This window comes from Peromyscus leucopus, chromosome 17 (assembly GCF_004664715.2).
Source record: "Peromyscus leucopus breed LL Stock chromosome 17, UCI_PerLeu_2.1, whole genome shotgun sequence".
NCBI classification, from domain to species: domain Eukaryota; kingdom Metazoa; phylum Chordata; class Mammalia; order Rodentia; family Cricetidae; genus Peromyscus; species Peromyscus leucopus.
In genome coordinates, this window is record NC_051077.1 from 3,381,855 (window position 1) to 3,405,866 (window position 24,012).

Genomic DNA, 24,012 nt, shown 5'->3' on the forward strand with positions numbered 1-24,012 from the left:
AGCCCTCCTGCCTGCTTCTGACTTACCCCAGCGCAGGGTTTGGTAGACTCTGTCATGTGAAGTCCAGGAGAGCGACTCCGTCTGCAGAGGCGGCTCTGAGGTCTTGAGAACGGTCGTCCGGCCCTTGTTTGGCCGTCTCCGTGTTGACCCCGTCCATGCCATTTGTTTCTCTGGTTTATATTCTGCAGGATTGGAGCCCAGGGATTAGCTGTCTCCAGCCCCCAGGGGCTGGGGCCGGGGCCGGGGCCACTGCTGTGTCCTCTCCCTGTGACTTCCCCAACCCTCAGTATGGGCATAGAAGTGAGAGGATTTGACCTCAGTCTTCAACACCCCCCCCCCCCCCCCGCAGCCTCACTCTTGGTACCATTCATTGTGGCCCCAGCCCCTCATAGTGGGACACACTGGACCCTCAGTCATGAGGGTAGTAGTACAGGGCCTGTGTGTCCACCAAGGCTGGTTCCTTCTTGTTGGTTTGGTAGGGATGGGGCAGTGGCTGGGGCAGGTGTGGGTGCTTTTCATCTTCATGATTGGCAGCCTTCTCCTGAGTGTGCAGTAGAGGAGCTTCAGTGCCACTCACAGGACAGTGCGGCCTTGGCGGGAGTTTCGGGCACAGCATTTTCCATCCAAGAGATGGAGCTGATATAACTGGAGGTGAGCGACCTTTTCCCTGGAACGATGCTCCCTCCTCTGGTGTTTGCTTTGAACTCTGCTGTGGCCTGCCAGGCCATGCTTTACACACATGTGTGATTAGACGCACACAGGTCTAACCTTGAGCTACAGTTGACCCGTAAGGAGGGTTAGGATGTAAGACATGTACGTGACACGTGTTTAAGACGCTGTGCGTATCCTAGTCAGGCTGTTCACTTCTGCCTCCGTGTACTCCTGGCTTCTTTTGCTGTCAGCTGTGACACACAGGTTCTGCCCTTGCACGAGCTTTGGGGCAGGTTGGTGCTACTCACCGGATTGGCTGGCGCCCTGTGTGGACCAGTACTCTGCCAGGACTCAGGGTCGTCACTTCACAAGCAGTGGCCTGGACTTACTCTCATGCATGCTGTACATTGATGCTGGTTTTGGAGTTCTGATGTTTGGGAGATGCACGGTGATGTCTCTCTTCCCTCCCCAAAGGGCGAGCATCGCTGTTAGTGTCCAGAGAATCTGCCTAGGTAGAACTGTCTGTCTGGGATATGCAGCCCTTGCTCCTGACAGATGTCCTGGGCAGAGAAAGTGGAGGTTTCAGAGAGGCCTGGGTGGACACACTTGTGTAGAGGTGGTGCCGTGAGGCTCGGGAGCCCAGGTTCTTCTAGTACGTGTGAGTTCTTGTCCCTGTGCCATCCAGACACTACCCTTTAACGCGTGCTGGGCCTTCTGTTCCTTTGCTGATGGAGCAGCATAGGTTTCCATCCAAGAGAGGGCTGAAATAACTCTTCACTAGTGAGTTCCTCTGCCTTTGCTTTTTCAGCCCAGGAGTGCCAATGATGAGTGTTGTGTGGCCTCTAAACTGCTCATGAGTTTTCTTGGTTGTTGGCGTAAAATGCCTATCAAATCAATTATTGTCACTACATTGGAACTCTGTGTGTGTGTGTGTGTGTGTGTGTGTGTGTGTGTGTGTGTATACATGCGCACGCGCATGCATTCTAGAGCCAGGGGCTGCGGCAGTCGTTAGGCAGATGATCTTCCGCTGCACCGTACCCTGGTCTTGGGACAGCCTGCAGTGCCTGTACATGCGGACAGCAGGACCCCAACCCTCACTTGTACCTTGTGGCCAGAATAATCACAGCATCTTACCCGGGAGGCATCTCTTGAGTCAGATCTCGAAAAACGAGCAGGAACTGGCCAGGAGGCAGCGAGAAGCTGGGGCGTAATGGAGGCAGGACTCATCCACATCCCACCACACGTTCTCTCATCTAGTTCCTAGGCTTAGTCACTTGTACCTAAGGAATTCACCAGGGCAAGTCACTGCACAGAGTTCTGTGCATGGGTAACCTGGCTGGCAGTGCTGTGGCCTGTCTCAGAGAAGGGGTACCTCCCTGATGAGGTGGGTTCCTGCTTTGTTGTTGCTTTGGTGCTGCTGAGCCTGGGTGACTGTAATCTGCCGGGTCCTCCTCCTAAACTCGTTCATTCACAGCGTGGCCTCCCAGCCCTGTGAGAGGCCTAGGGCTCCCTGTGTCATCCCCCCCCCCCTTTTCTGATGCTGCGGAAGGGCCTGTTTCAGTCACACCAGAGAAACCGTGATGGAAATGGTCTTGTGTGCACAGAGAGGTTTTGGTTGTGGGGCAGCAGTCCAGAGGCTGCATGACAGGTGTGGATGCTAAGGTCTAGGGAGCACTCCACAGGAAACTCTGGCTTGCTGGGAACACCTGGTCATATGTGGCCCACCAGCACAGAGACCGTCTTACAAGTGTGAGTCTCTACAGAGGCTTCTAGACTGGTGTGCCAGAGAGAAGTGGGCAGTTCAGCCTCAGCAGACAGATGCGTGGACCTGACTTTTGCAGTCTCTGAGACCCAGAGCCCCTTTGTCCCTAAAAATCTATCAAACCCGTAACAGTCTACATTTCCAAACTGTTTGGGCGGTAAATGTGATACAGCAGGCTTTCTGGCACAGCCCTCCTGCCTGCTTCTGACTTACCACGGCGCAGGGTTTGGTAGACTCTGTCATGCCATGGTGTCACTGTGGGCTCACTGCTCCTGGATGGTGACTGGGCTTTGGAGCGGTTGGGCCCTGGGGCCACCGTCTGCGGCATCACTACACTTCCCTCCTGCCAGTGCCGAGTGGGTTCCAGCTGCTCACATCCTAACCAGGTTTCTCTGCTGCCTGTGACTGCCTTCTTACCTCTATGACTCTGAATTGCCCACAGCGTTCTGCCCTGAGGACCTGTCAGAGGCTACTTCCTGGACACCTGCCCCTGGGTTCTGCCATTGGACTTGCTAACATGTCTAATGCTTCTCATCTCTTGAGTTTCTTTCCCCAGGGGTTTCAGCACATGCACATCTTCCTCTGGCTTAGTAACTAAGGGATTACATGCTCCCAGGAGAGCCACCACTCTGTCCATGTGTGCATGTGAATATGTCCACATGTGCTAAGCTTTGGGGCCCTTCCCAATCCTGGTGTGTGTGTGTGCTGGGAACATCTTTGGGATGACAGACACTGTCTGTACTGTGATTTCAGTTTCTGGGCACTTGGTTCTTTACCACAGTTTCTGAGAGTTGTGCAAGGCCATTGACTGGCTTTCATTATCCACCATTTATCTAGAGCTCTGTCTCTTGTCTGGACAGTAGTCTGATCCCCCTTTCCAGAAGTTCTAAGGTACAAAGTGGCATCTCCAGCTCCTTGCCTGCCTGCTGTAGGTTATTGTAGTGCGAGCAACCTGTCTTCCTGCCTCTCTGGGTACTGTGTTAGACTGCTTTTTCTTTGGGTGCTCCACATGTGGCCTGCACTGTGCTCCTTACCCTCCTCTAGCTGATAGGATCACTTTGCTCCCACAGTGTGTCTGTATTTCCTTTCTGCTTGAGGATTGTGTCCTTGGCCTCAAAATGAGTCTCAGAGGTGAGAGGAAATTTTAATGATAGTGTGTGCCAGAGCCTAGTGTGGTCTGTGTGTTCTTGGACATGTTAGCTACCGTGGTGGACTGCACCCTAAACATGTCAGGTTTATTTTTGCCTGGCCTTGTTTGTGGCAGATACACAGAGCTCTCTCCAGGTGGAGGGGCACGGGCATTTTGTGTTCTTGGCCCTTTTTTTCTAACTTCATTTTCCATTTTTAGTACCACAGTGACATTTCTGAAGATTTAAGCCTGGTGTGAGGAAAGGGATGGTGACCTTTGGGGAAGTGCTGCTCCAGAAGCCAAATCCTGTGGGTGTGTGGGGTCACCTGGAGGGCGTAGTGCCCCTATTCTATGTGCCCTAGTGATACTTGGTGTGTGAGTCATGGTGGAGGTCCTGATGCTATGGACTGTGGCCACATCATTCTAAGCTAAAGCAGGCATTGGCTCAGAGCCCACATTCCTCAGCCTCAGAGGTGGGGTTGTTGACTAGGAGTCCTGTCAGTGTGGGGATGGTGTCCCCTGGAGTCTCCTTGAAGGAAGAGAGCTGCATTATAGAGGTTTATGCACCCACCAGCAGCCACTGTAGGTAGGTCCCTCGGGGCCTTCCACACCGGCAGCGTCCTGTGGTCCTTGCAAGATCAGCAAACAGTGTCAGAGCACGGGGGTGGGGGTGGGGTGGGAGTAGCTCACTGTAGGCTTTAAAGGAGACACAGACGGGCAGGAGGGATGTGCAGTTTCGTTACTGACCAGAACAGAGCGAATCATAACCTGAGATGCCCACACCCAGGGGACATCTAGAAAATGTTAGGGTGAGCTGGAGAGATGGCTCAGCAGTTGAGAAAACTGCTCTTGCAGAAGTCCCCTGTTCCTAGCACCCACACAGCAGCTCCCATCCATCTATAACTCCACTTTCAGGTGCTTGGATGCCCTCTTCTGGCCTTGTCAGGCACTGCATACATGTGGTGCACAAACATAGGCAAGCAAACCTTTTACCTGTGTACATAAAGAGAAAAGACAAAGTTTAGAAGAAACTGTGAAGGTCTTGTTAGAGGAGTGGGACAGCTGAGATCCCCGCACATTGCTAATGAGCGTGCACATAATGAGCGTGCACACCAACCCCTCATGCATGCTAGGAAGACCAGCGTGTTCCCCGGGGAACCAAAAGTGGCACTGCCGTAGGACCAGCCACTCCTCTTGGGGGCTCTTCCCAAGGGAGGTAAGGTCACTGTAGTAGTCAGTGGCTGAATGGATGAAGAAAACTAGGGGAATTATATGTTTTAAGAAAGTGGAGATTTGCCGTTTGCCACGGTGGAGGTGAGCAGGAAGGATGTTGTGCTAAGACAGTAACCCAGAAACAATATCACTGTGGTCTCACTTACATAGAATTGAAAAACAGGAAAAATGTGCAGAGAGAACACAGCCATTGACCTGGGCTTGGATTGGGGGGAAGAAGTGGGGCTGTGGGCGGAGTGGGGAGGTAGGGCCCCCTCTGTTGGCCTGCAGCATGAGGCCTCGTTTCTGCTGAGACGTGCTACCTGCTTCTTCTTCTTCTTCTGTGTATGGGTGTTTTGCCTGCATGTATGTCTGTGTACCACGTGCCCGCCAGGTGCTCAGGGATGCTCCGAAGAGGACGTCAGACCCCTTGGAACTAGAATTATGGATGGTTGTGAGTTGCCATGTGGGTGCTGGGAACCTCTGAGCCATCTCTCCCCCCGAGTTAGCTGCTCTTGCCCCCTAAAGCAGTAGGCAACTTTGCTATGAGAGGTGATGGGTATGTTGACCCATATTACTCGGGTAACTTTCTACCATTTGAGTGTGTCTCATGACATCACATGTACTTCCTAATATGCGTGTGACTAAATATATACAAAACAAGCTGAGTGGTAGAACACTTACCTGGTGTGCCCAAGGCCCTGGAATACATTCCCAGCATTAATTTTTAAAATTTCATGTGTATGGGTGTTTGCATGTATGTATATGTACTACCTGTGTGCCTGGTGCCCTTGATCCCCTGGAGTCATATATAGACAGTTGTGAGCCACTCTGTGGGTACTGACAACCAAATCCAGTCTTCTTCAAGAGCAGCAAGTGCTCTCAGCCACTGAGCCTGCTTAGCCTAGTTTTGTTTTTCCAGACTTATTTCAATCATATGTATGCACGTGTATGTATGTGGATATGCACACGAGTGTGGTACCCAAAGAACTCCGGCACTGACTCCCCTTGTGACTGTATCAGCCTGCATCCTCACCCGCGGGGGCAGGAGTGGCCTCCCTGTATCCTCAGCCCTTGTTACTCGGTGTCTTGGCAGTAGCCATTCTGGCGGGTCAGGTGGAGTCAGTCCCAGTGTAGTTTTGGTGATCACTTTCCTTGACTAAAGCTGCTGAACAGTTACTGTTCTTATTTTTGTACTTTTGAAAAGTGTGTGTCTCATTTGCTCAGTTATTGACTGGTTTATTTCTTCCTTTGCTGTTGAATTTTTTGTTTCTTTTTATTTTGACGTCAGTCCCCTGTTAGACGAGTAACTGGCAAAGGTTTGTCTCCTACTTGGTAAGCTCTCTCCAGTGGTGACAGCTTTGCTCTGAAGGAGCTTTTCCACTTCATGTAGTCCTGTGTGTCGGTTCTGGGAGTGGTTTCCTGTGCGTTGGAGTCCGTCTAGAAAGTCCTTGTCCGCACATATAGCGTCAAGTGTTTGTCCTGTCTTCGTCTGGTGGTGTCAGAGTTTGAGGTCCTCCATTAAGGTCTTTGATACATTTTGAATTAATTTTTGTGCAGGATTATGTAGCTTCATTCTTTTGCACATGGAAATCCAGTTTTCACAACACCTTTGAAGAGACTGGGTTTTTTTGGTTTTATGGTTTTGTTTGTTTGTTTTTTGGTTTTCTGAGACAGGGTTTCTTTGTAGTTTTTGGAGCCTGTCCTGGAACTCACTCTGTAGCCCAGGCTGGCCTTGAACTCACAGAGATCCACCTGCCTCTGCCTCCCAAGTGCTGAGATTAAAGGTGTGCATCACCACCATCCAGCGAAGAAGGAGAGACTGTTTTTTCTTTGGCATTTTTGTTGAAAATCAAGTGTCTGTAGCCCCTTGGCTTTGTTTCTGATCTTCTATTTTAACGAATTGACCTGTGGGTCTGCTTGGTTACTGTGGCTCCAATCTGAGATCAGGTATTGCCATACCTCCAGCACGGCTCTTTGTGCTTATGGTTACTCTGGCTGTTTAGGGTTTCTGAAGCCTCCTGATTTTAGACTGCTTCCTCTAGCTCTGTAAAGAGCACTGTTAGTGTTTTGATGGGGACTGCATTGAACCCATGCATTGCTTTGGTAATAGGGCCGTTTACCTACAACCGTTTTTATGCTGGGCTTTAGATGAAGCGCTTTTGTGGCGCGTATGAAGCTCTGGGTTCAATTCCTAGACGTGCACTAAAAGGAAAGTCAAACAAAGAACCTGGGAAAACTCACTTGTCGACCTTTTGGCTAAGGTCAGGTGGGGGAACTCTGACTTGTCAGTTTCTTTTTAGGTCAGATGGGGGGACTCACTTGTCAATCATTGTTAGGTCAGGTGGGGGAACACTAGGTCTTATACTTTGATAATTTGCTGCCTTAAATCTGAAGATAGGAAGGACCAATTACAAAAATGTGAACGTAATGTTTTAGGATCCTTTTCTGAATTCTGGCAGTGATCCTCTCCATACAAATGCTATATTTAAAAGCATTTGGTTCCTTTGAAAATCTTTATAATATATTTTACATTTAGATACTTTGTGTTAGAGTTAGCGCTAGTTCCTGTTCTGGTTGTTCTTTGGTGATTCTGTGTATCAGTCTTTGTATTAGGAAAACACCTTAGCTGTTCTTCTGCAATTTGCCACATTAAAGCAAAGAGGTGGCCATTTTATCCCCGAGTCGGGGCAGGGAGCGGGCTGTTGGTGACCGGAGCAGCCTCTGGGGAGGTGTTGTGGCAAGGCCATGGCTGCTGGAGAATGAACCCTGCCAGTCCCCAGGCCCGGAACTTCCTTAGCCAGTGCTCAGGACCAAGTTTGGGACAGTTGTGACTGAGCCGTAGGTCTGCAGTGTCAAAACTAGGGAGGTCGGGTTCTTGATAGAAACACCATCTTCCTGGAGCTGCCCCTTTTGGCCTCGGCTCAGAGAAGCAGTTTGAGTCTTACCCTGTGCCCTTGTGTTCCAGGTGTGGTATCTCTTGTAGCTGTCCACCCATCCACAGTGAACACACTTGGAAAGCAGCTTTTGCCAAAAACCTTTGGACAGTCCAATGTCAATATCACACAGCAAGTGGTAAGTGGTAAGACACGTGAATGTTGGGTCCTATGGCATGGGCTAGAAGTGGGCGGCGTTGCTGTGGCCACAGTGTTCCTGCGTGGTGGAGGTTGCTTGTAGGAGTGACTGTCCTCTCTCAGGGGTGCATTCTGATTCCTGAAAGTGTGCACGGCTTTCTGTTGTACATAATGCTCAGTCTTAGTGTCTTCAGTGTGCTCCTATGTCAGGGAGTATCTGAAGCCCCTATACACACGGCAGTAACCTAGTGCATGTAGGTGGACTGACCAAGGCCTGAGCAGGCTTCCTGCTCCATGGCTTCCGTTGCCAGAGCTCTGAGCTTAGAGTGTTCCCTCTATGTCACAGCAAGTTCTGTGGCCTTCCTCTGTAGCCACTGTCTCCTAGCTGCGAAGGGATGGAGGAAGGGTGTGGCTGTGTGGCTATGGCCACAGGAAGGGACCAGCACCGTCCCCTTCCTTCATTGAGTAACTCGTCAGAGACGAGGAGCCCTGCAGGGCCTAGCAGCCTCCCTCAGTGTGATGTGGCCTCCGGTCCGTGGACTGGGCTTGCCTGTAGCTGGAGCTTCATGTGGGATGTTTTAGCACAGACTCAGCAGTGGACAGATTCCTGTCTTTCATCCAGGGACCTACTTTCTTCCTGGCTCTGGATTTTTCCCCTAGCCTCTAGATATTCTGGCCTCTCCTGGGAAACCTGGGCCTTGGTGACATGCATGCCTCTGTCCTTGCCCATACACTGCTTTCTTTCCCAGTGTCTTACACCCACCAGCCTCAGATCTTCTGGGGAGGGCCCAGCTGTACGCCAAGGGTCAGGGTGCAGGTGGAATAAGGGACTTGGTGCTCTCCCTCAAGGAATCGTGGGGCCTCAGGACTCTCTAGCTCAATATTTTTTAAAAATTGAATTTTTTTGTTCTGTCTCTATGTGTATTAGGTGAGCACGTGTGTGGAGGTCAGAGGACAGCTTGCAGAAGTTTTTCTTTTTCTCCACCCTGTGGGTTCTGGGGATTGGACTCAGGTCTTCAGGCTTGGTGACAAGTGCCTTTATCAACTGAGCTTTCTCACCAAACCCTCCACAGCCTTTCACATGGGTCCCGAGCTGTCCCTCCATTCTGTGGGTTTCCACGGGCATCACCAGGTGTTCCCACATGTCCCTCGTCCCCAAAGAGAGTTCTAGGCTAGGTTTTTTTGCAGCTGTTGTTGGGGCAACTCTGCGGCAGTCAGGTTTTTTGTGGAGAAAGCCGTCATATCATGAGTGTCCTGTGCTTCAGCTTGGAATGTGCCAGTGTTTACATCACTGGTGTCCTCTAAGTCTCCTCCGTGGATTCTGAGTGTTCCGGGGTGTGTGAGTGTTTTGCCTGCATCGTGTATATATGTGTGTGTGTGTGTGTATGTATACACACATACCACATGTGTGCCTGGTGCCCTCAGGGTCAGAAGAAGGCATCATATCTCCTGGAACTGGAGTTAGAGATGCTTCTGAGCCACCATGTGGGTGCTGAGAATCAAACCTGGGTCCTTGGCAAGAGTAGCACCTGGCTCTTAACCCCTGAGCCATCTTTCAAGCCCTTCATTGTTGTTTTTGGTTCTGTTTTGTTTGAGATAAGGTCTCATTATGTACCACTGGCTGGCTTAGACAATCATTTTGAGTAGCCTAGGCTGGTGTCGAGTTCCTGAGCTTTGTCTTCTGCCTCTTCCTCCTTCGTGCCTAGGTTGAGGGTGTGTGCCGACACACCTGCAGGCATGGGGTCTTCAGTGTCATGGCTGTGGGGAGAGCTCGGGCCTCTAAGGACCCTGCAGCCCTGTGGTGTGGATCTGGTTCTCCTGGGGCAATGAGAAGATGTCCTTCCCACCATGAGCACTGCACGGAGAGTTTGAGCAAGTTGTTTTTGCAAAATTTGCATGCACCCCAGTGGTGGGGAGGAAGTTACTAGGAAGTGATTTAAACTTGATTGATCTGGAAATCAACATCCGATTTGAACTGAGCTTCATTGGAGGAATGTGGTGATTGCTGTTCTGTGCTTTGCACTGTAGAAGTAGTCAGGGCTTACATGCTGCAGGTGGGTCCTTTTGTTTGGTTTTGGTTTTTGGTGGTGCTAGGGATTGAACCTAGACCTCATGCGTTTTAGGTAAGCAGCATATTGCTAAGCTGTATCCTCAGCCTGGCATGTTTCAAGTGACCCTTAAACTGTCATATATGTCGTCAGGCGGTGGTGGCGCACACCTTGAATCCCAGCACTTGGGAGGCAGAGCCAGGCGGATATCTGTGAGTTCGAGGCCAGTCTGGTCTACAGAGTGAGTTCCAGGAAAGGCGCAAAGCTACACAGAGAAACCCTGTCTTGAAAAACCAAAATAAAATAAAAGAAAAAAATAAAAAGAAAAAACCTGTCATATATGTCGAAGGTTTAGGGGAAATAGCTGGGTTGATTCTAACGTAGGAGATGATGTTTAACCTCATGTCCATGTGAAATGTGACCAGGGCTGGTGCTGTGTCTCTGGCACTTGCCCACCAGGGGCTAGAAGCTCTGGGACCAGGCCTCTGTTTTTTCATGAGAAGCAGGGATTGTCCTGAAGGGAAGCAACCAGAGCATCTTTGCAGAAGTGGCTATAGTATTGGAAGGGCCGGTGTTCCTGGGAGCTTTTGTTTCCTCCATGCTGTACACCAAGGGTCAGGGTGCAGATGGAATGGGACCCACTTCCTGCCGGAATGGCTGGGCCTTTAATGCCTGGGCATCTGGCTCTCCTCTTGTCTTTCCATCTTTCCCATCCCACTTGCCGACATTTGTCTGCTTCCCATTTTCTCTCTTGCTCCATGGCCTCCCAGTGCTGCAGCTGAACTTTATCTCTGCTGACCCTGATGCCCACAGGGTTGAGCCTTTGCCAAGCATTTCTGTGCATGAAGGTGGAGCATAAACATAGAGGCATGTGCATGCCGAGGGTAGATAGCTCCTCTGTATGCACAGCCTGCCCTTTTTCTGTTGTCAGATCCACAGATGTGTGGCCCTGAGGGGAGCTCACAGTGTGCTGTACCTGGGGTATGCACAGGGCCCCTGAGCAAGCTTGTGTCTGTGTGTCCTGATGGACATAGGTCTCAGTGAGAAGCGAGGCTGCCTGTGGGGGGCCACCTGACCTTTCTCGGCATAGCAATTCAGGAAGGGCTGTGTAGAGCAACTGACGCAGGGAGCAGGTTTTCTTCAGACCCAGTCCTTTGCCAGCTTCGTTGTGGGCAGTGGGTAAGCCAGACACAAGGGCCCTCGTGCACAAGGGCAGCCGCAGCTGCAGGCAGGTGACCCGGCTACGCGCGAGTCGGGGGTTGTTCTTCCTGCTGCAGAGGAGACCGAAGGCTCACAGCCAGGAGCTCAGGACCTTCTGCGCAGCTCTCAGGCTTGTGTGGGATGTGTGAACGTGACCAGCGGGCACTACCTCTGTCAGAGCACGAAGCTCCTGTTGTAACTGCTCTGGTCTGAGGATGGGGAGGGCTCCCCTAGTCCCACCTGAGAGAGCGAGCCAAGATGCACGTCCTTCCTGTGTGCCCAGCATTTCCAGCACCGTGACCCAGTGTTCCCAAAGTGTCCCCACATCTTCACTGGGCAAAGGAGGGTATTTGGGATCCAGGCATCTCAATTCAGTCCCTGTGGGGGTTATCCCCATAGAATTTGGTCACTGAGGGACTTTGTAGTTTGGGATTTACCAGAGGACTTTTTGACTTAGAGTTATGTACCTAGCAAGATTTTTGACATAGTGAGGCATTAGTTGTCTGTATAGGACAGTGTCTGTCTCCAGAAGAACAGGCTTGTTTGTTAACTAAGGGAACCAAAACAGCAGACCTGTATCAGACACAAGAGAGAGGTGTTGCCAAGTCCTCAGTGGGGTGCTCTAAGAGTGGGCGGCACATCCACCCATGGTAGAACTGGTTACCTTGACCCCCAAGAACCAGCACCCCTGAGCAGGTGGACTGTTGGCTGTGTGTGACCCAAGGAATCCACCTCTCCCTTTTGGATCCTGGGGTTCCCCAGAGACTGCAGAGAAGTGTCACAGGCACCTGGACAGAGGCTGGTGCCATTGGGGCTGGAGGGGGCCACTGTCTGTCCCAGGTTTGCCCTTGATTTGGCAACTCTTGTTTACTTAATACTTGGTGTGGGTTTACTCAGTGCTCTTTGTCATGGGAGGCCTGCCTTGCCCTCTCCAGCGTCTAGCACTCTGGTCTTCTGTCTTCTGGAGCTTGCCCACCTGGCCAAGACTTCCGGGTGCTTCTCTTAGTGTGCAGGTGTCAGAGCTCAGTGGGAATAGTGCCCATGCAGAGCCGCTGTAGCAATAGTGGCCGCTGCTGCCGCTGTTGCTGCCGTGGGGCATCGGCTGCTCTGCTGCCCTCTCACCGGCCAGGCTGATGAGGCGCTGCCGTGGCTGCCCCTGCCAGCAGATGACGGAAATGGCAGTGCCGTGATGTGGGGGTGTCTGATTGTTCTGAATTCTCTTTTGACTGTAGGTGATTGGCACGCCCCAGAGACCTGCAGCATCCAACACTATTGTGGTAGGAAGTCCACACACTCCCAACACTCACTTTGTGTCCCAGAACCAGCCGTCTGACTCCTCACCTTGGTCTGCTGGGTGAGCACCCCACCCTAGGGTAGCAACTGCCTAGAATGCCCCCTCTTTCCTCTGGCCACGTGTCATGTGGTCTGTAGTGGACATGCCTGAGAACGCGGAGTTCAATGCTCCCATCTCATCCCTGTTGGGGCCAGATAGCGAGCTGTAAGCCTAGCCCGTGCCGGCAACTATAGGGGGGTTTGGAGCTCTGGGCCACAAAGAAGAGAGCACTGGCCTCTACTGTGACACATCCACTTGGAAACTTTTCACTGTCAGGCTGGCATAAGTGTGCAGATTCTACTGTGCACCACTTCAGGGCTCTGTCCCGTGGATGGTCCTCCAGGGCTGTATTGTCACTGAGATAGTAGCAGACAAAGAAGTGACGTGAGTGTCTGTAAAGGTCACAGTGTGCTTTCTCTTAAAAACACACAGCTCTGAAACCATGTCTCTATTGCTTTAAAATCATCTGGGCCCCAAACTCTAGAGGAACTTGGTGGCTCTTGTTCCTGATGTGATTTAGTGAGGGCACACATACGGTGTGCTCCGTGACGGAAGTTCTTCACATCGTGGTTTCCCTCCTGTTAGCACATGCCCATCAGTCTAAGCACTTGCCTTATGTCATGTAGCCTGCTGAAATTAGCCCTGAAAATTCCTAAGTTTACACTAAAATTCGCCAGAATCTGATGCCAGCAGACGTCTTTAGAACGGTGGTGCCTAGTGTGTGGTCCGGGTCAGACCGTGCTGGTTTCTGCCCTCCAGTCGTCTGTCCATCTGCCCTGACGTTAAAGGCACGGGTGTGTGAACTGGCCTTGTGTGTGTTCTTTCTCTGACATGAGAAACACTGATACTTACCAATGTCCTGCTATGTTAGGGCGGAGTCCCTGCTGCCTGTGGTGGGGCTGTGGGAAAAATGGGCCTCTGGGGGCTCTGCAGCCTTAGGCCTTGTCTCTGAAAGTGTCCTGGTTCTCGCCTAGCTCCCATGACTCCTAACAGTGTCTATTTTTCTGCTGTTTGAAAGGAAGCGGAACAGGAAAGGTGAGAAGAATGGCAAGGGCCTACGTCATTTCTCCATGAAGGTGTGTGAGAAGGTGCAGAGGAAAGGGACCACCTCCTACAATGAAGTGGCCGACGAGCTGGTCGCAGAGTTCAGTGCTGCTGACAACCACATCCTACCAAACGAATCAGTAAGTGTCCTGGAGTCCACGGGCTTGGGTTGCTCGGCCTTTCAGGTTGAAGCAGTGGTAGATGTTCAGTAAAGGAGGGACCTGGGTTGTCTGCAAGACCATTGTCACAGAGGATGGGTCAGGAGTGTCCCCTTAGGACATGCTTGTGATCTGAACCTCAAGTGTTAATTTCCAAGCCGTCGAGTCACCCAGAAGCTATTGTCTTCTAGGCTTATGACCAGAAGAACATCCGGCGGCGTGTCTACGATGCCTTAAATGTGCTCATGGCCATGAACATCATTTCCAAGGAGAAGAAGGAGATCAAGTGGATTGGCCTGCCCACCAACTCAGCTCAGGAGTGCCAGAACTTAGAGGTGCGTTGCCTAAAGTGGGCATCCTTTGTCCTTGGTCACTTGAGAGGGCTATGCCAGGTGGCTGAGTTGATGTCATGGGGTCCCTTTTCATTTATTAGCCACCGTTGCCAGGCAGATTTTACATATGGCTTTGGGGCAGAGAGCTTAATTCTCAATCCTTGTTCATGGGTTTTGGTGGTGGTGGTGGTGGTGATGGTGGTGTGGTGGGGGTGGTGGTGTGGTGATGGTGGTGTGGTAGGGGTGGTGGTATGGTAATGGGGTATAGTGGTGGTATGGTGGTGGGGTGGTGGTGGTGGGGTGGTGTAGTGGTGGGGTGGTGTGGTGGTGGGGTGGTGTAGTGGTGGGGTGGTGTGGTGGGGGGGGGTGGTGGGGTGGTGTGGTGGTGGGGTGGTGTGGTGGTGGGGTGGTGTGGTGGTGGGGTGGTGTGGTGGTGGTGGTGGTGGTGGTGGGTGGTGGGGTGGTGGGGTGGTGTGGTGGTGGGGTGGTGTAGTGGTGGGGTGGTGTAGTGGTGGGGTGGTGTAGTGGTGGGGTGGTGGGGTGGTGAGGGTGGTGGGGTGTAATGGTGGGGTGGTGGGGTGGTGTAGTGGTGGGGTGGTGTAGTGGTGGGGTGGTGGGGTGGTGAGGGTGGTGGGGTGGTGGTGGGGTGTAATGCTGGGGTGGTGGGGTGTAGTGGTGGGGTGGTGTGGTGGTGGGGTGGTGGTGGTGTAGCGGTGGTCCTGGCAGATGCAGTTTGTCAGCTTGTGTGCTGATGTGCCCTTGTCACTGTTGTGTCTGCAGGTGGAGAGGCAGCGGAGGCTGGAGAGGATCAAGCAGAAGCAGTCACAGCTCCAGGAGCTCATCCTGCAGGTAGCCGCCCATCTGAGCACCCCACCTTCCCCCTGGAAGCAGGCTCTTGGCCTCACAGGCCTTCTTCTCAGAGAAGTTGACTGAGCATGAGCACCCCTTGGTGTGACATCCAGGGGGGTTCAGCCTGCACGGGGCACCAGGCACTGTACTGGGCATGTTGTGAACTCTAGATGTCGGTCTTGACAGCTGCTGGACAGGGAAGGCATGGTGGCTGAGGCTGTGTGCTCATGTGAAGTAGCCCTGGGGGTTGTGGGGACCTGGGGATCTAGTGAAGATGGTGTGTGCGGGGCTCAGGCTGGGCAGGCTGGTCTCTTGACTGGGGTGCGCCAGGACCCATGGTACTGGCCATGGGGGTCATTAGTCACCAGCCCGGGATGACCATAGGTATCCAGGGACCTAGTAGTCAGAGTTGGGGATCCCAACATGATCCTAGCCCCTCATAAAGCCATCTTTTTTGTGTGTTTTTGATTTTTCAAGACATGGTTTCTTTGTGTAGCTTTGGCTGTCCGGGAACTCACTCTGTAGATCAGGCTGGCCTCGAAATTAGAGATCCTCCTGCCTTTGCCTCCTGAGTGCTGGGATTAAAGGCGAGCACCACACCGCCTGGCTTCACAAGGCCGTCTGACCTGTGTTCAATGCGATGTCACTAGTCAGGGAGTGATGCTTGGTGACAGTTCTTCCTGTGCCATCAGCCTAAGAGGGCATGGTGGGGGCCAGTTTAGGGGACCAAGAAGATCTGGGAAACCAGGGATTCTGGCCCCAGAGGGCCCTCACTTGCCGAGGTTGAGATTTTACCGTCTGTGGCCTGATTCGCCATGTGGAGGTCAGGGCCTCTCATCTGTGTAGCTATCTCTATGGCAGCTTCTCCGCCGTAGGGAGGAGGGGTGGGGTGGGGTTGGCAGGGTTAGAGCTGGACCACTGGCTCTGAGTTCATCCCTGCAGGATGCAGAGAGAGCTCCTTTGTGCTCTACCAGGAGTACTGTTAGCTCAGGACTCAGTGTCCTCTAGCAGGTCATTCCACCCGACAGCTGTGACCAATGTGGGCAGCGCCAACGTAACTGCGTTCCCCGGGCTCCCTGTCGCCGTAGGCTGCCTGTCAGCAGATGTCAGGGCTGCTGCAGGCTGATCTCTCACCCCCCAGGTTCCCCTGTCTGCAGGAAGGATAGCCATCACGTTACTGGTATTGACATCTCCCGGGGGCCCCGTTGGTCTTTTTCAGCAAATCGCCTTCAAGAACTTGGTGCAGAGGAATCGCCAAGCAGAGCAGCAGGCCCGCAGGCCACCTCCTCCCAACTCTGTCATCCATTTGCCCTTCATCATTGTCAACACCAGCAGGAAGACGGTCATTGACTGCAGCATCTCCAATGACAAGTTGGTCCTCAGCGGGTCCTCCCAGTGTAGCCTCCTGGGGAAGAAACTCGGGGATGCATTGCTGTCAGCCTTAAGGCTGCCTAGTGACAGCGCGTGTGGCCTCTGGTGGGCCTTATAGCTCAGCAGCAAGAACACGTGTGCGTGCAGGCGGTGTGGTGTCCAGGCCCAGTGCATACCTAGAGCAAGACAGCAGCAGTTTGCAGAATTATGCGATGGCTTGTCTCTCATTTCCTCGGTCAAACTGTTTTGGGGTGGAGTGTGAGGAGGGTGGTGGTGGGGGACCGCTGCCTGTGCCCAGCCACAGTCCTGCCCATCCCTCAGTAGCCCCATAATTCTCACAGTACCTTTCCCCCGCAGATTTGAGTATCTGTTTAACTTTGACAACACGTTTGAAATCCATGATGATATTGAGGTGCTCAAGCGCATGGGCATGGCATGCGGACTAGAATCGGGGAACTGCTCTGCTGAAGATCTCAAGGTGGCGAGAAGTTTGGTACCAAAAGCTCTAGAACCATATGTGACAGGTCAGTTGGGCCCTGTGGCTGACTGTGCTATGACCTGCTACGTCTCTAGTACCTGGATGTCTGCTGAGGTTTGGCTGAACATCAGCCCCCTTGGTACGATATCTGCTGGACGCGTGGTTGTCGGGCTCCATGAGTGGCAATTGTGTGGTTTTCATGATCAATGTGTTAAGGAGTGAGAATCTGTCTCCTGAGCGGGGATAGGAGGTGATGGACCAGACCCACTCCTAAGGCCATCAGTCAGTCCTTATAACCAGCGGCAAGAACGCCCTTGTGAGCTCTGGTGTTCTGTCAGTCAGGATAGGATGGAGCAGGGCTGTCAGTTTCCTGGGCTTCATCAGGTGGTGACACCCTTGTGATGGCTTAGTGATAATTCATAAAAAAAAGATCATGTTCAACAGTCCAAAATGCATGGTATGTATTGTCTTTCTGAGACTGCCAGGGACTCCTTGGGTCCCAGGAACTCTGTCCCAGATCACATGCGCATCTGTCCTGTCCTGTCTGAGGCATGGGGAGATTAGTTCCTGTCTTCTGTCCTGATCCTGTAGAGCTCTGGGGGTCTCAGGTGGAAGGGGGATGCTGTGCATTCCTGCTCTCAGGTCCTGTCTCTGCTGTGCTGGCGCACAGGACTGCACTGGGAACCTTTCCCGAGGGGAAGCACATGCTGAGCTCGTCCTGCCTGCCTGGGAACCCACTGCCGCTGGTTCTTACTGCAGAGGGCAGGGAAAGCCCCTGTCAGGGTGTCGGGTCTTCACTGTGCTGCTTTCCTGCACGCTGGGTCTCTCAGGAGTCGTTTCGTTTTGTTTGGGCGGTCGTACTACATAGTTCTGGCTGGCCCGGAGCTCAGAGATTTTGCTCCCAAGTGCTGGGGTTAAAGGCAGATGCCACCACTCCTGGCTTCTCGGTTTTATTTCCATTTGCTTCTCTTTTCAGAAATGGCTCAGGGATCCATTGGTGGAGTGTTCGTCACAACAACAGGTTCTACATCCAATGGCACAAGGCTGTCTGCCAGGTGACGTGGCTGGGGCGGGGCAGCCCTGCTGCGTCTCAGACGGGCTGGGCTGGGCACAGGCAAGGGCACACAGCGCTTATCCGTGTAGAGCAGACCCCCCCCAATGAAGAAGTAATTTGTGGTTTTTACTTTTTTAAAGTATTACATAGTAAGGTGGGGACCGATGTACAGACCAACTGATGTCCCACTGTCCTCGGCAGGGAAATGTCAAAGGTTTTGTTTTCTTTGGGGGTTTGTTTTTTGGGGGTAGGGAGTTTTGAGACAGGGTCTCTCTGTGTAGCCCTGGCTGTCCTGGAACTTGCTTTGTAGACCAGGCTGGCCTAGAACTCAGATCCACCTGCTTCTGCTTCCCAAGTACTGGAGTTACAGGCCTGTGCCACCACCTGACTGGTGTTTTTTTGTTTTGTGTTTTAATGGCTCCTTGGTTGTTTCCTTAAAATGTGTCTGATGGTACAGTGTGTATACAGTTTTATTTCCTGCTTCTGTACACTATTTTTTTAATTGTTATTATTTGCGTGTTTGTGTGTGTGATGTGTGTGGGCGTGTGTGGAGCTCAAATGAGTCTGGGTTTTCTTGGTGGAATCAATTCTCTCGTGGTTCCAAGGGACAAACTTTGTTTCTCCAGGCTTGTGTGGCAAATGCTTTTGGCCCCAGTTTTTAAAAATCTGCTATTGTGTGTATGTGAGTGTGAGTATGCACGTCATGGTACATGTGTGGAGGTCAGAGGACGACTTGTAGGAGTCGGTATACTCCTTTGTGGGGTCCTGGAATCAGACTCGGGCCGTTGGGTTTTCACAGCAGGAGCTGTCACCTATCACAGCTCCCCCCCCCCCCAATTTTTAAAAATCAAGACAGTTTGACCATGCAGCCAGGCTCGGCCTTGCCCTTACCATCCTCTTGTCTCACGTCCCCAGTGCTGGAATCACAACTCCATACCATACCCGGGTCAAAACTTAACTCTTGGTTTTGTTTTCTTCTTTTTAAAAAGTGTTTTATTTATAGTCATACATGCATGTGATGTATTCTGATCAATTCCACCCTCGTTCTCTCCCTCCAACCTTTCCCTCCTGACTTCGTCTCCTTGCATAGGCCTCCCCCTCCCCCTCCCTCCCCCTTCCTCTCCCTCCCCCTCCCCCATACCCACCAAGTCTGTTCAGTGTTGCCAGTGCGTGGGTGTTGGCCACATCCCTGAACACAACTGACTCTTCCTCCTCCGTTTTCCTGGGGAGGTGGTGTTTGTTCCACGTGTGTGCCTGTGTGCACACGTGTATAAGTACATGTGCACATGGAGGGTATCTTTTTTTATTAGTTATTTTTTAAAACTCACTGAACCCAGAGCTCACAGATTGATTAAACTGGTTGAATGAGCTCCAAAGATCTGCCTGTCTCTGCCCTCTGGCCCCCTAGTTCTAGGGTTACTGCCAAGTATGTTTTTTTTTTAAAATATTATTTAAATTTCTATGGTGTATAGGTGTTTTGTCCACACATGTTTGTGGACATGTGTGTCATGTACCTGTGGAGGCCATAGAAGGGTGATGGGTCCCTTGGAACTGGAGTTGAAGACAGTTGTGGGATGCCATGTGGGTGCTGGGAACTGAACCCAGGTCCTCTGCAAGAGCAGCCAGTGCTCTTAACCTCTGAGTCGGCCTTCTAGCATGACCAAGCCTGACTTTATGTGAGTGTTAGTAATCTGACATGACAGCCTAACACTTTACACTGCATTGCATCTCTTTATTTTCTGGGTTATTGAAGGACCTTCACTTTTTAAATAAACATATCAGCTGCTGTCATCTGGCCTAGCAAGCTCAGAAGGTGAGTGGTGTAAAGGCCTGAAGACGGCCTTTACAGTGAATATGAACAGTGAAGTAGTGGGTATTGCCTATTATATTAAGTCGTAGGTGTAGTCTAGGTTAATTTAAGAGTTAAGATGTAAGTTTAATTTTTTCAGAATTGTTCGAAGTTAATAGCTGTAGCTGTTGCTGGAGTCAGTTGAGGCCATAGTGTAAGTGAACACCCTCATGTCATCCCAGGGGTGGTTGGTGTGACGGTGTGAGTCATTGGTGTCCTTGAGACTTTCTGTGTTACAGCGTGCCAGCTCTCAGAGTTGATCAGGTTTGAGCTGAATGTGAATGTGCTTACCAACAGTTACTTTTTGAAGTAGTGTTTTTAAAAATAGTTCTCTTTAGTTGTTTGTTTTTATTTGTGTGTGCATGTCTGTGTGTGTGATGAGCATGTGGAGGGCAGAGGACAACTTCATGGAGTTGGTTCTCCTTTCGCTTTTATGTGGGTTCTGGGTATCAGAGGTTGCCAGGTTTGTGAGGCAAGTGTCTTTACCCATTGAGCCGTCTGGCTGCCCACAGTTGCTTCTTGTTGTGAACTAACCTTCCCGGCTCCCACTTCTCAGTGAGAAGGAGGCCCTTGCCCTGTCATGAGGAATGTATGTCGGCCACTTAGAGTCTGGAATGGCCCCAGGGGCAGCCGTGGCTTGGACCTGGGGGTAGCTCTGCCACAGCGGATGTTGTCGATGTAGTTACCCCAGGAGAAGTGTTTCCTGTGCACACTGACAGGTGCAGAGGAGGCACCAGGAATCGTGACTGGCTTTACGTTGATTGACAGGCACAGGATGCTGGGAGCGCACCATCAGCTGGCCTGTGCCAACTGGTGATGCCCGGTTCCGTTCCGTGTGTGTGTGTGTGTGTGTGTGTGTGTGAGAGAGAGAGAGAGAGAGAGAGAGAGAGAGAGAGAGAGAGAGAGGCAGGCAGACAGGCAGACAGACAGATACATTAGAGAGTGAGTGTATGCTAAAGAGACAGATAGGTAGATATTAGGGATTGAACCCTTATGCCTTACAAAGGTGATATTCCTTGTTTGGTGTTTGATGCTAACCCATTCTTTTTCCTGATCCCCTACCCCTGTCTGTATCTCAGGGCTCTTGTGTGAGTTCTAGTGACCAGGCACTGTGGTTTAAACATGTGTTACATGTTTAAAGAGGACGGGCTGGGGAATAGCCTAAGCAGAGTAAATCTCATTACAGGTTAGGGTTCTTTCTTTTTTTTCCAAGATAGGGTTTCTCTGTGTAGCCCTGGCTCTCCTGGAACTTGCTTTGTAGACCAGGCTGGCCTTGAACTCACAGAGATCCACCTGCCTCTGCCTCCCAGTACTGGGATTAAAGGCGTGTGCCACCACCACCCGGTCAGGTTAGGGTTCTAATATTGCAGATGGTGACATCTTTGCTTTTCTGCCTTGTAATTTAAAAGCAACAACAACAAAAAGCCACCACTTAGGGTCGTATCCAGCCTTTCTTAGGCTGGACAGAGCGGGCTTCTCCTTCCTGACTGGTCTGTCTTTGCAGTGATTTGAGCAATGGTGCAGATGGGATGCTGGCCACAAGCTCCAATGGGTCTCAGTACAGCGGCTCCAGGGTAGAGACCCCTGTTTCCTACGTCGGGGAGGATGATGATGATGATGATGACTTTAATGAGAACGACGAGGAGGATTGATTGCTCAACCTGTAGACCCCCTCTCCCTTCATATCAGCTTCAGGAAAAAACTTCTAGAGAAGAGAAACTTCAAGTGGGACTTTGTTCTTTTTGGCCTCCTCCCAAGAAGATACCCGTGAGTTGTGGAGTTAGCCGTGCGCCTCCAGTAAGGATGGTACCCGCGGTCTGAGCCGCGTGGCAGATGTGCTTTGAAGCCAGCGTGCTGTTGCAGAGCCTGTATTTACTTTGTAGGATTTTGTGTTTTCGATTTCTCTCTCTCTTTCTTTCTCTCTCGCTCTTTTTAAGTTTGAAGTTTATTTTACCCCTCAACAGTTGCTGGGTTTGCTGAGGAAACTGCACTGCACCCAGACCAGTGACAATAATAAAATGCTACCCTGCCTCGGCATCCGGCACCCGCTGGTGGATAGCCAGGCTTTAGGATGAATCTTCTTTTCATTTGTTAAATCATGCAGTGTCCAAAGAACCAAGCCAATTGCAAAACTCTACTTTTTAAACATTAAGCGCCATACGTCTTATTATGACTTTGTTTTTCCTTAAATTATATTGACTGTTGTAATTCCATCAAGTTTTTACACTTTTTCTCTATTGCAGCAACAAATTGCAAAGTAGTTTTTCTTGTTTGTTTGTTTTCGTTTTGTTTGGAAGCAGTTTACTGCCACGCTGGTGCAGCTATGGAAATTGTCTAGAAAGTTTGCTTATGGTAAATTTGCCTGATTTCTTACAGGCTACGTTTGGAAACTTTTTATTATATAGTTGTTTACATACTTATAAGTCTATCATTTAAAGACGTGTACTGAAACAAATGTTGTATTTGTTTCATAAGCATCTTCCTGTAATCTATTATAAAGTTGAAATTAAACATAGAGAATGTTTTAACAGTTTTTTAACTCAAAATTTGTCAATCATTTTTAATAGTTCTTTTTTTATAAAAAGAAAAAGGAATTTAAGGACAGGCAATAGTCTCTTAAAATTTATTCACAAAAACTCGTTAACTGCACAGTTGCTCTTAGCTGCCTGTTCTAAAATGATAGTCTTTTTATTGAAACACAAATAAACTTTTCTGTAATATTTTATGGAATATAAAGAGACTTTAATTGTTTGACTTGTTTAACTCGGCACTGTTAGTTTTTATTAATAAAATGTGCATGGGCATTTTAAACAAGCTCTGTGTTTCTGTAACTCAGGACTGTACTCTAAAGTTACTCTGGATTGTCGTCAGTGGATAGGTGGGATGGCAGCCCAGTAGCAGAGTCCTGGTGTGTCTCATGGCCTCACAGTCCCTCCACTGTCAGGCATGCCTGGGATAGGAAGTGGGAAGCAGATAAAGTGGGCGTGGGGTCATGAGTACCTTCCCTGTATGCCCGAGTCCTTTTCCTCTATCAGGAAAGCTGAGGCATACTTTGTAGGTTTGACTTTGAGCATTCTGGAAAGATGAGGAGTGGGTATACTAGTAGTCTCTTCATGTCTTGACAATTGCAGCGGTAGAATCTGCCAGACACAGCTACTTAAGAGACTTGGAACTAGGTACAGACGAGAGCTTCTTGACACTGGAGCTGTACCACGGTTTCAAGCTCTACCTCTTGGCTGACTAGATTTCCAGGGATTTAAAGGTTGGTACCTTCTTTTCCACCTCTCTCCTCCATTTTTCTCTTCCCCTTTGGGAATCCAGACACTGAAGACTCGGACATTAAAAAACAGCCTTCTTTTTGAGAAGGTAACTGGGCATGCCCAGGGAAAGGCACAGAGTTAACGTAAAATGGCCTGCAGGTGGCATTTCAGGCAGATCCACCCTAAATGCAGATCTGTAGCATGAATCTTAAAAGTTCTTATTAATAAAATCAAACCTGAGCCAGGTATTGGGGTGAACTGGAAGATCAGAGAACCAGAACAAGCCACAGCTACCTCACCTCGCCGGATCCTCAGCTGGTCTTGTCTCCTCAGACTGGAAGCCTCTGAGTTCTCATCCAGAATGGGTCTCAGCTGAACTGCTGCTCAAAAGCCTGAATGCTTAACCAAGCCAAATGCTTAGCCAGGCCAAATGCTTCTAGTTTCTGGTCCTCACGCCTTATATATCTTTCTGCCTTCTGCCATCACTCCCTGGGATTAAAGGCGTGAGTCACCATGCTTGGCTGTATCCTTGAACACATGGATTTCTGCCTAGCTCTGCCTTCCAAGTGCTGGGATTAAAAGCGTGTGCTATCACTGCCTATTCTCTATGTTTAATATTGTGGCTGACCCCAGATAAGTTTATTAGGGTGCACAATATTTCGGGGAACACAATACCACCACACAGATAGACTTCAACTATCAGAATACAGAGCAACAAACCTTGGGAAATAGAATTCACTTTCTGGCCACTATGAGTAGATTTCAGTGTCTTGTCTTCAACAGAAAGAAGGCATGAAGATAACAGAAATCGTGGTCCACTTAGAGGAAGAGGTGAATGAGACACTGTCCCGGAGGATGATAATAGACATCCTGCACGACGTTTGAAGCAGTCATTGCAGAGATGCTCAAAGAACTGAGGGGAGATGAGAGCCAGGAAAGTGATTCATGAGCAATGGAAGAGTAATAAAGAGAAAAACTAGGAAGAAATCCTGCAGAGATGGACAAAGAAGAGTTCACTAGATAGCTTAGGAAGTAGAACTGGCGAACTTGACAATACAGTTCCCGAGTCTGAGGAAAAGGGAGAAGAGGTTAGAGCCAGATATTGGTGAAAATACTAAGGCCACTCCACGTAGTTAAAAGCGAGGTTTATTTTGTGGGGTAACTTACAAGTGAAGGGATAGGTTAAAGGTCAGGGAAAGGCGCAGTCC

General features: G+C 50.5%; 1 protein-coding gene across 7 annotated transcripts in view; it reads left to right on the top strand.

Moving 5' to 3' along the window:
- Tfdp1 (transcription factor Dp-1) overlaps positions 1-22,355 on the top strand; it is a 44,380-nt gene extending 22,025 nt beyond the window's left edge. For 5 of the 7 annotated variants that reach the window (XM_037211605.1, XM_028881253.2, XM_028881254.2 and 2 more), the window contains 9 exons: positions 7,723-7,829; positions 12,309-12,430; positions 13,428-13,593; positions 13,803-13,946; positions 14,724-14,792; positions 16,012-16,163; positions 16,521-16,687; positions 17,618-17,696; positions 21,049-22,355. In XM_037211605.1, the coding sequence (XP_037067500.1) occupies positions 13,480-13,593; positions 13,803-13,946; positions 14,724-14,792; positions 16,012-16,163; positions 16,521-16,687; positions 17,618-17,696; positions 21,049-21,196 (873 nt within the window). In that variant the 5' untranslated portion in view covers positions 7,723-7,829; positions 12,309-12,430; positions 13,428-13,479 and the 3' untranslated portion in view covers positions 21,197-22,355. The remainder of the gene's footprint in view (positions 1-7,722; positions 7,830-12,308; positions 12,431-13,427; positions 13,594-13,802; positions 13,947-14,723; positions 14,793-16,011; positions 16,164-16,520; positions 16,688-17,617; positions 17,697-21,048) is intronic. The other 2 variants (XM_037211604.1, XM_028881258.2) reach the window with 2 other exon arrangements.
- The last annotated feature ends 1,657 nt before the right edge of the window (positions 22,356-24,012 follow it).